This window comes from Brassica napus, chromosome C2, assembly GCF_020379485.1.
Source record: "Brassica napus cultivar Da-Ae chromosome C2, Da-Ae, whole genome shotgun sequence".
NCBI lineage: Eukaryota > Viridiplantae > Streptophyta > Magnoliopsida > Brassicales > Brassicaceae > Brassica > Brassica napus.
Genome location: NC_063445.1, coordinates 27,507,896 through 27,519,660, shown reverse-complemented (window position 1 = coordinate 27,519,660; position 11,765 = coordinate 27,507,896). Strand labels below are relative to the sequence as shown.

The window sequence follows — 11,765 nt, the reverse complement described above, 5'->3', positions numbered from 1 at the left end:
AACCAAAGAAATACCTCCAACTTCTTCTGATGCTGCTTTGACGCAAGTTTCATCAAAAAATTCATGTGATTATCCGTGAATGATTATCTTATAAAGAGATACTCAATCTTCAGTTAATGATAAATATAGATAATGCCGAAAATTAAACATCTAAGGTTCTATGGTGTAGTGGTTAGCACTCTGGACTTTGAATCCAGCGACCTGGGTTCGACTACCGGTAGGACCTTTTTCACCATTTTTAGTTTGTTTGTATATTTCATCCAACTTTGTAATCAACGGATAACATGAATGAAAAGCAAACGTTGGAGAACTGATTGATGACTACTAGTGATCTACGGAAGAAAGGATCATAAAAGAAACATTCCATGATTTGATGCCTTCGTGGCTCAGTCACCGTCATAAAAGGATCAGGCGACGATGACGGTGACTGAGCCACCGTAGATAGTGTGGAACGAGGGGAAAACGGCGGTGAGAGGGAGGATCACGAAGCTAAAGCCTCAAAATTGGGAAAGAGTGTCCTTTCTCCACCACGAACATTTTGATAAGATGAAATGAACATGTCCACAGTGAGTCCAATGTTACCTGTCATTTGGATTAATATGTAAATTGATTTGACATACGATTGACTGGTTTCGACTTAAAAGCACCTCCATCAGAAAATACTTAGTGGATAACTAAGCAATTAAGAAAAAGAATTATAGAAATTAGGAAGGAGACAACAAAAATTTCTCAGAAAAACTCTTACGATACTCTTAAGAACCTATGATATGTGTCAAGTTAAACTTTTTTCTAAAGATTAAAAAAAGTTTAATAGTCTTGGTACGTACAAAGCCTTATTTATTGTTAAGGAAAATGATCTGGATTGAAGAACTGATCATGAAAGATAAGTGTTTATATTTACTTTAAGCATGATGATCGTATATATGTATGCTTACGCTAATTTGTGTTGTCGTTGTCTCTGATTTTCATAGTTTTTCTTTGGGAAAATCGCCGGCACTTTCTAACGCTTTAAAGTTTAAACATTAAAGTTTTTTGGTTAGTAATTTAAATCTTCAAAATTATATTTTTATCATAACAAGCCTCGTACAACGTTTTCCTGTTCATAGGCGGTCGGTACAGTTCATTTTATGGGTTAAAATGATGACGTGTCATTTTTTTTTTAAATAATTAATAAAAAATACATAAAAATTCGAATAAAATTAGAAAAAATTGTAAAAAATTTTTAAAAAATTTAAAAAAAAATTCAAAAAATCTAAATTTCAAAAATATAAAAATTAAAATTTCAAACTTAAAAATGAAATAAAATATTAAAAATTATAAAAATTGAAAATAAGATCTAAAATTAAAATTTCAAATTTAAAAACTAAAATAAAATTTTTAAAATTATAAAAATTGAAAAATAAGATCTAAAATTAAAATGTCAAAATTAAAAACTAAAATAAAATTTTTTAAAAATTATAAAATTGAAAAATAAGATATAAAATTAAAAAATCAAACTTAAAAAAATTGTAAATATTTAAACAAAAAATTCAAACTTGCTACCATCAAAAACGTTTTTTTATAACTCGGATATAGCACCTAAGTACACCTTCACAGAGAGCATCCCGGGAGGCCACTGATTTCATCCCATGTTAATTGATGGTGGCCACACGCGGGGCTAATAATTCTCTCAATTGGATCATTTTGAGTTTTTGTCCCAAAAAAAAATCTAAAAAGGAAAATGACCAAAATATTTCTTTAATGATGCAAAAGACTCTTATACCCTAGATATATAAATACAAATAAATAAAATATTTAAAAAAATATTTTTGAACTTATTTTTGAATTTTTAGAATTTTTAAATTTAATACTTATATTTTAAGTTTTACATTTAAATTTTAGATCTTATTTTTGAATTTTTAGATTTTTTAATATTTTATTTTATTTTTAAGTTTGAAATTTTATTTTTTTATATTTTTGAAATTTTATATTTTTTTGAATTTTGTTTTAGTTTTGTTTACAATTTTTCACAATTTTTTTTTTTAAAAATTTATTTGAATTTTTATGTATTTTTATTATTTTTTATTAATTATTAAAATAAAAACCGACACCTCGTCATTTTAACCTGTAAAATGAATAGTACCGGCCGCCTATGAATAGGAAGACATTGTATGAGGTTTGTTACGATAAAAATGTCAATTTAAATGTTTAAGTGCTAGCAAAAAAACTTCAGTGTTTAAAGAGCTAGAAACTGTCACTCTAAGTGTTTAAAATGTGTTTTCCCGTTTTTCTTTGTATATATTTTTTCTGTTTTTATATTTTTTTTATCTGCATAAGTACATATAATATGATAATTTTATATGGTGTTAAAATAAAACTTGTAATATTAAATGAAAACGTTAAATATAGTTAACAACTCAATGCTATACGTTAATGTTACTTTTTTTTTGTTCACTACGTAGATGTAACATTATATAATTCATCCAAAGTCGATTCCCAACCAGAAGGCCAGAAGGTTCATAACAGAATGGAACCGAATGATTAGTCATCCTCTCTTATTTTATTACAATTTACAACACACAAACATAATCAATACACACTAGGGCCCACTAAATGATAACGAAACCCTGACCCCATGAAATGCGTTATTTCCTTTTTTAGATTTTAGACGATCATTGTAATTTTTTTTTTTTTTTGTAAACTAAGACGATCATTGTAATTAAAGAACTCTTATTAGGTGTATTAACAAGAACCGTCGAATCCATAAACCACGTGAATCAGGATATCGTTTTTTTTAATACACTGGGATTTTAAGCTTTAAGGAACCACCAACTAGTGATTGATCGTTGTTTATATTTTTGTAGAAGTTAAGTACGTAGATCATATCATCGTCTCGCGATCTCGCGCCATTGACATCATGGTTTAGGTTTACGGGAAGCGGCTAAAGGGTTCATGTAGATGGTTTGCCATCATGATTTAGGTTAAAAATAGTTTTAGCATAAGCACAACACGCTTTAACACTTATCACAATCACAATTCGTTAATATTACACACCACACAATGTTGAAAGGAAAAATACAAGCAGCCAATACCATGAAACTATATTACATGCAATAGAAAACCATCAAGAACTGAAAAGCTCCATATGCTTTTTATTTTCCTAAATTCCAAATCTACTTATGGAATTCAATTACAGAATAGGAATAGGAATGACAAATAACTTCACATCGTAGAAACCCTGAAGCAAATGCTAAATTCTGAAACTGAGAAAGAGATCTTTCTTTACCATTTGAGCATTGTGTTAACATCAACAAGTCCATGGCAAACACGATGTTTGAGAAAAAGTCGTCAAGCTTTGGTTCTACTGGTGTAATCATCTCTACAAGGATCACTTTTCCTTTTTCTGGAAGACTCTTCCAACAATTTTTCAGAAGCTTTATACAATGTTCGTCCGTCCAATCATGTAATATCCACTGCCAATAATTAAATCATTTTATTTGAAAAATATGGTCTTAATTACCCACAAAATAAATAAATTTATATATATATATATAATAAAGTTACTTTCATAAAGACGGCATCTCCCTTTGGAACCTCTACAAACATGTCTCCGGAGACATGCTCCACTCCTACGTACAATTAGAAAAATCAATTAAAATATAAGTTATAATAGGTAGTTACTAAAATTAACACTTCAATATAAAACTTATAATCAAATTTACTAAGTAGTTTTTTGTACCTGGATAAGATGGAGCATTGGTTAAAACCTGGGCTATGTCAAAATTAATACCCTTGATATGAGGATGCTTGGAAGTGATTAAACCTAATATGGTGCCAGTTGCTCCTCCTACATCAACCAAAGTGTGAACATCTTCAAATCCTCTGTAAACCTCTAGAACCTTCTTCATCACCATTGTGGCAGATTCTGACATGGCCCGGTGAAACACCTCAGAGAATTGTTGGTCCGAACTAATGTATTCAAAAAGTGGCATGCCTTGTGCTGAGATGAATGCATCTTTTCCATCTAGTATTACATCTTTAAGATTGTCCCTATGACATAGAAAAACTTCAATCATTTATCTTTATGTAGTATACTTTTTTGTACGTAACTAACAGTCAACTAATGGATATGACTTATTTATAGTACGTACCAAGTATTGAAATGGACTTGGGTATGGCACAACGAGAACAGAGACGCAAGAGAACCAGAACCATCACTATCTTTCAAGAAAAATTTGCAAACCGGTTCGGCTGCATATACCCTCTCTGTGTTTCTGGTTCCACCGGTTTCAATGACACGGCATTTCAAGATCGAGTGGCTTACGAGTAATCGCAGCATCCGGTCTAGCAAATTAGGCGCCTCCGGGTTCTTGGGTTTGATTGGGAGATTAGCCGTTATCTCAGACGGTGATTTCCATGTACCGTTGCCTGCAGCAGCGAGGGTGTCGATGACGCCAAGCTCCAAGGCAGCTTTGAGGACCATGGGGAAAGCTATAGTGTTCAGGATGCTCTCAGCATGCAAGCTAATCATTTTCTCGTCGACTTCCTGGTCTTCTTTGGTTGAAACCGGTTTAGGGCAGGGCACTTGAAGATGGTTTGACATTATTTGCTGAAAGATAGATTACAAAGGTAGCGTTGGTTGGAGAAGTGTGGTTTCAACACTGACAGTTGGTGCCATTTTATAGGGAGAAACCTCAAGTAAGTGTACTGACATTTGATTTGGTGACTAATTACCCAAGATTATGCATATTTTCGTCAAAATTGAAGAACTTAGTAAAGAAAGTACTTTATATTATACGCAAATGCTTATTTTAAGAACAACTAGATTTTAACCCGCATGTTTGTACATATATTTTTTCATTTTATAAATGTATTTGATATCATTACAATTTATTAAAATATATAATTTCCATTTTAGTATTATATATTGTGTAACTCTATAAAAAATTCATAAAATATAATTTATTAGATTGTTACTACACCTTCTACTTACAAATACTTACCAATTAACCCCAAATATCTTTTGTTTATAAAAAATTCATAAAATATAATTTATTTAAATTAAAAAATTCTTATTAAAAATACAACAAATCATAAAATATATATAAGATAAAATATTTTGATTCAATAATGATTTTTAGAATATTTTTTCTCACAAATGTTCAACTAATGCATCTCCGAATGAATAATGAGTTTCTTTATTCCTGATTTTCTTAAATTGGAAAAGAAAATTTTAAAATCGAACATTTTCATCGTTTGGGCAATACTTCACCGATCATTGCAATTCCATAAATGTTTTACCGGATTATTAAATCACTTATTTTATGTTATATTTATTTTCTATTTTTATGTTTATTTTGGTATTTTTATTAGTTTATGCAACTTTTATATTAAATTATTAAATAATCTCTTATGAAATATTATAATTATTTTGTATTATTTTTAAATATTTTCTAAGTACGAAATAAAAACTCAAAATTTAAAGGACTATTCTATAAATAAAAAAAGTTCAACTCCAAAATGGAGTAATATCATATCCATTACTCCATTTAGGAGTTGAAAATATAGTGGGGTTGAAGCATATTTTACTCTAAAATGATGTTTGGAGTAGAAAATAGAATAGAGTTGGAGATGCCCTAAAAAAATAACGTCAAGATTTGATGTTAAAAAGTTTCACAGAAACAAAGATTTAATGCAATGGTAGGAAGTAGGAACCATGGAGTGGAGTGTGGACCATCACCAACAGGGCCGGCTCAACAAGATGAGCGGGCCTTGGGCAAAATTTTTTTGACCCTATTAATTAATTTTAATAATATTGTTAAGTTATTATTAAAATAATATATAATTTTAAAACAAATTAATTAAAGTTATAAGTTTTTTTAGTGTTTTTAAAATTTAAAAACTTAGATAGCCACATTTTTGAATATTTGTCTAAATTCAACATAATAAATACAACAAAAAGTTTTGAAACATCTTGTTTTAAAAGAAAAAAAAATTGGGCCTTTATGTTAACAAATATATTAAAATTGCTGGTGGGTCTGGGCGGGTGCACTGTTTATCTTGCCCATTAAGCCGGCCCTGATCACCAAGAGGAGGAGGGAATACTAGGTAGTTCCATAACTTTTTTATACCTCAAATTTATTTAAGAAGAGGAAATAAAAATCTCAAAATTGAATATATTTTAAAACTAACGTTTAAAAAAAAAGACCAAATATCATAAATGATTGAAAGGTTAACAATAAATAAATATTACAACTTTTCAACAAACAACCAATCTCATAAAAAACATGAAGGTTTAGCCATCAAAAGAGAAATTCTCATTAAGCTATAAACATGTGAATCACGCGACCACTTTAAGCTATAAAGGAACTAGAATGATTAAATCACATACTTACCTGAGTTTACGAAGAATTGGTGTAAACTTTATTTAGTGTTAACAGGGTGACGACATATTTATCCCTCGAAACTATCATATAGCTTTAGTTTTACACAAAGTTAAATTCTAATTCTAAATCATTTTGAATTAAAAATTTAAACATACTCCCTCCATTCGAATTTATTTGTCGTTTTACAACCGTGCACACAAATTAAAGAAGGTACTGTTAAACTGACTTCCTATTATTATCACCGGATATCAATAATTAAGAGTGAAATGTCATATTTTATCATTTTTACATAAATTCTGTGAACGTCACATATTGACAAAAGAAGGTCAGTAGACATCGTAAATCCGAACGGAAGGGGAGGGAGAGGGAGGGAGAGAGAGAGAGAGAGAGAGAGAGAGAGAGAGAGAGAATTTGGCTCTTCGGATCCGGACGCTTTGGAATCGGATTAGGTTCGATTTTTCGGATCTGGATATTGTCCGTCCTGCCTGTTGACTTCAATCTTTAATTATGTGATGTGGGTTTAAAGTTGCAACTGAGATGAAAAAAAAGTAAAAGAAATAGTTTATAAAACGTTTTCCATATGTTTACTTGTCTTCCACTATTTTTTATTTTAAATCTGTGATAATGCCAAATATAATTTTATAAAAAATTTCTTTATTTTTTCAAATTTTTAGAATTTTAAAGATCTTTTTAAGTTTTTAGAAAATTTTGGAAGAGTTTTTATTTTTTAAAAAGAAAAATAAAATTTTATTTTAAATTTTAATTTCTAAATTAATTTTATAAAAATCTTCTTTATTTTTTTAATTTTTTTGGAATTTTAAAAATCTTATTAAGTTTTTAGAGAATTTTTTTATATTTAATATGTACCAAATAAAAGTAAACATGTTAATAAGTACATTGAAAGTGCCAGTAGTTCAGTGGTAAAATACCTTGCCATTTGACCAACCAACCTGGGTTCGAATCCAGGGGTCTACATATTTTTAATTTCAAATCATTTGAAAACGACGTCGTTTCACTTAACGCCAACAATAAAAGACGTCAAATATTTCTGTTAAATTTGTTGACGGCGGACTAAATTGGCAAGTCAGCGAAAACATTGTTAATTAATTCTAAAGTCAATGAAAATTTGGTGTTTTTTTTGTCAGCCCAGATTTTTTTTGGCCGAATTCTCGTTTATAAAACGTTTTCCATATGTTTACTTGTCTTCCACTATTTTTTATTTTAAATCTGTGATAATGCCAAATATGATATCGTTCTCGTGGTCAGTGGTCTTGTATATAGTGAAAGCTTTGGATAATACTGTATTACAATTATTATCATTACTATTCATTGTGCCGACTACTCCATCACGTTGGATATATTAATTTCATGTTCAATTCTATATTGTTTGATTCGTATGATATTGTCCACTTTGATTCTTAGATAAGTCCGTATAGATTTACTTTTAGTTTCATTTTTAAAAGACGTCGTACTAATTAGAGTTAGGCATCTCTTTATATATTAGACATTACTTCGTCTAACTTCTATTGTGGGACTTTGTTTGATATCTCACATTCTCCCCTTCAAACTAAGAACCCACTAATCTCGTATGTTTTTTTTTTCATCTGAGAATGCGTCTCCACAACATATCGTTCCTTTGAGAATGTTTATTCCCCACAACTTCACAGGTTCCATAATTCGGACATGTTTCTGCAACAGACCTCCTCTTCTGGCTTGAAGGGTCCATTTCCTACTGGAAAGATATTTTTGTCTACTTGCAGATCTTCGTCAACCTAGTTCTGATACCAATGTTGAGATTTATTAAATCTATGTCCAACTTTATATTGTTTGATTAGTTAGATATTATCCACTTTGGATCTTAGGCAGACCCGCATGAATTTACTTTTGGTTTCCTTTCCAAAATGTCTTGTACTAATTAGAATTGGACATCTTTTTATATATTAGACATTCATTCATCTAACTTCCAATGTGAAACTTTGTTTGATATCTTACACCTCTTGTACTATCATTTTTTTGCTAATAGTAAACTGATAAATTCCATCTCTCATAGACTTACTTTACCCCTATCGGCGAAACTTTTGCCTCTAAATGATTGATAGGCTTTATAAATCAAACTTTTGTTACTGGTTAGTTCCAATGACACTCAGAAAAAGACAAAGCATAAATAACTACTCCCTCTGTTATGTTTTAGAGAGTTTGATATTTCATTACGTTAGATGTTTTTATTTTTCTAGGTAATTATTTTATTTTATTAAATGTATCTAATAATATTTTATTCTTTATTTTGTAATTTGTTGAACGTATTTTAATTGATATTTTAATGATATTTGTAGACAAAAATAATATTTTTTTAATAATTGTACATATATCTAAAATATCATACATTTTGAAACGGAGAAAGTATAATCTTTATTTTATTAAATAAAACTTTTTCTCAAATTCCAAAAAAAAAGACTGTTACAGCTCATCCTTTGCGGTGCATCAGTTTTTTTTAGGTTCATCAGTTTTCTTAGGTTCCTCAATCTTAGCACTAGTAGTAGTCTCTTCAACATGAGAAGTTGTTGGCTTGTTCTTCTCAATGAAGCTTATTAAGTCTTCCTTTGTCCTGTCTCCTTCATACAATCATACGCTAGAACGTTTCCACTCACTGATCTGAAGTAAATGGTCCGGATGCCTTTTGCATCAAAGGTTTCACTTGGGATATCATTTGAAGTAGCGTCCTGTGCCAACCACATGTTGGAATGAAAAACTTTATAAATATGGAGAAATTGTTTAAGTGTTTGAAAAGAAAGAAGCTTTGTGAAGAAGAAAGATTTTATAACTTAGAAAATGACTCTTATTACTTGAAAATTTCTTACAAACTTGAATTATTTCTTGATGATACAAAATGAGAAGAGAGTGCAGGTATTTATAGCCTCCAAAGTACAAAATATCTTACATATTTTAATCTTAAATCTAGAGAATTCTACTTAAAAATCTAGATTATTTTATCTTAATTATCTAGATAATTCTATAAGAATATCTATATTTTTATTTTAAGGAGGTGGATGATATTTCTAGAATTTGGGCTAAGTTTTGGATCAACACATGATTAACCCAATAATGTTTGATCCAAATCAAGTTTATTTTTCAACACCCCCTCTTAAACTTGATTTGGTTACTCCGAGTAAGCTCCTCATCTTGATGAAGTCTTCTCGCATGAGTGGTTTAGTGAAGATATCAGCTACTTGATCATTTGTCTTCACATACTCCAATTGCACATCCATCTTGGTAACACATTCTCTTATGTAGTGATAACGAGTATCGATGTGCTTACTCCGATCGTGGAAGACTGGATTCTTTGCCAATGCTATTGCCGACTTATTATCCACAAAGATCTTTCGTTGGCTCCTCTTATGGTAAGTTCAACTCCTTTAGAAAGTTTCGTAACCAAATAGCATGGCAAACACATGAAGTAGCTGCCACATACTCCGCTTCACAAGTAGAAAGGGTGACAATCGGTTGCTTCTTTGATATCCATGTGAAAGAGGTTTCTCCAATGAAAAACACGAAGCCACTTGTGCTTTTCCGGTCATCTACATCTCCACCCCAATCGCTATCGCTATATCAAACAAGCCTGTAATCTTCAGAGATAGAGTAGTACAAACCAAAGTTGATAGTACCTTTGATATAGCATAGGATCCTCTTAGCTACCTTGAAATGAGTGGTTGTTGGATGCTCCATGTATCGACTCACAACTCCAACTGCATGTAGAATGTCGGGCCTTGTGCACGTTAGATAGCGTAAGCTTCCAACTAGACTCTTAAAGAGTGTTGGATCCACACTCTCTCCTTCTTCTTCCTTTGATAACTTGACTCCACATTGCATTGGCGTGCAAACTGGATTTGAGTCATCCATCTTGAACTTCTTAAGCACCTCTTTAGCATAGCCTTCTTGAGTAATGAAGATTCCATTTTCTTCTTGCTTTACTTCAATGCCAAGGTAGTATGACATCAATCCAATGTCGGTCATCTCGAACTCTTTTGTCATCTCCATCTTGAAATCTTCAAACATAATCGGATTGTTGCCAGTGAATATCAAGTCATCAACATATAAGCATGCAATCAATAGATCATTGTTTTGAGTTTTGATATAAAGTGCATGCTCATATGGACACTTGATGAAGCCTTTCTCCTTGAAGCACTTATCAATCCGAGTGTTCCATGCTCTTGGTGCTTGCTTTAATCCATAAAGTGCCTTCTTCAGCCTTAAGACTTTGTCTTCTTCTCCTTTGACTATGTAGCCTTGTGGTTGCTCAATGTAGACTTCTTCCTCAAGTTCTCCATTTAAAAAGGCTGATTTTACATCCATTTGATGTATCCTCCAACTCTTTTGGGCTGCCAATGAAATGATTAGTCTAACCGTTTCTAAGCGAGCAACTGGAGCAAATACCTCATCATAGTCGATCCCGGCTCTTTGACTATAGCCTTTTGCCACCAATTTTGCCTTGTACCTTTCAACTTCTCCTTTAGAGTTCTTCTTTGCCTTGTACACCCACTTCACATCAATTGCCTTGTGTCCATTTGGAAGTGAAGCTAACTCCCATGTGTCATTCTTTTGAATCAACTTGATTTCTTCATCCATTGCACTTTTCCATGACTTCTTTTCTTTAGCTTCTTCAAAGTTCATAGGCTCGCAATCCGCAAATAGACAAAATAGAGTAAGATTGTCTTGATTTTCAGTTACCTCGTAGATATCTTGTAAACTTCTAAAGCGTGGAGTCCTTTCACTTGAACTTTCATCTCCTTGAGAACTTGTAGTTGGTGAAGTTGGTGGTGTAGATGGCTCTTCTCTCGGTTGCTCCACATTCTCTTCTTCAAAGGATGGAAAGAAGTTGTAGTTTTCATTATTTGATCTCCAATCCCATTCTCCTTCTTCATCAAAGATGACACTCCTACTAATGATTGTGTTCTTTGTTTCAGGATTGTAGAGTTTGTAGCCTTTGGAGTTAGCGTCATACCCAATGAAGATGTACTTCTCAGTTTTATCATCTAGTTTGCTTCGCGTCTGGAACATGAGCGTGAGCAATGCTTCCAAAGACTCTTAGGTGTGAGACTCCAGACTTCCTTCCGCTCCAAGCTTCTTGTGGTGTCTTTTCTAAAACACTCTTTGTTGGAGAACGGTTTGATATATAAACCGCACAAGCGACTGCTTCTGCCCACAACTCCTTTGGTAGCTTCTTACTCTTGAGCATGCTTCTTGCCATCTCAAGTATTGTCCTATTCTTTCTTTCTGCTACTCCATTTTGTTGAGGGGCTCTTGGCACCGCCAACTGTCTTCGAATACCATTATCTTCACAATACTTCATAAACTCCTTGGACATGAATTCTCCTCCTCGATCCGATCTCATGGACTTGATCT

At 31.8% G+C, this 11,765-nt stretch overlaps 1 protein-coding gene and 1 non-coding gene across 2 annotated transcripts; one reads left to right on the top strand and one right to left on the bottom strand.

The window, feature by feature from the left end:
- Positions 1-154: 154 nt before the first annotated feature.
- Positions 155-226, top strand: TRNAQ-UUG. Its single transcript has one exon. It is a non-coding gene; the product is annotated as a tRNA-Gln (tRNA).
- A 2,774-nt stretch (positions 227-3,000) lies between these two features.
- LOC106384547 (indole glucosinolate O-methyltransferase 4-like) lies at positions 3,001-4,751 on the bottom strand. Its single transcript, XM_048746867.1, has 4 exons — positions 4,131-4,751; positions 3,719-4,029; positions 3,544-3,608; positions 3,001-3,452 (listed from the first exon to the last, which is right to left on the bottom strand). The coding sequence occupies exons 1-4, from the start codon at positions 4,580-4,582 to the stop codon at positions 3,153-3,155; spliced, it is 1,128 nt and encodes a 375-aa protein (XP_048602824.1). The 5' UTR covers positions 4,583-4,751; the 3' UTR covers positions 3,001-3,152.
- Positions 4,752-11,765: the final 7,014 nt, after the last annotated feature.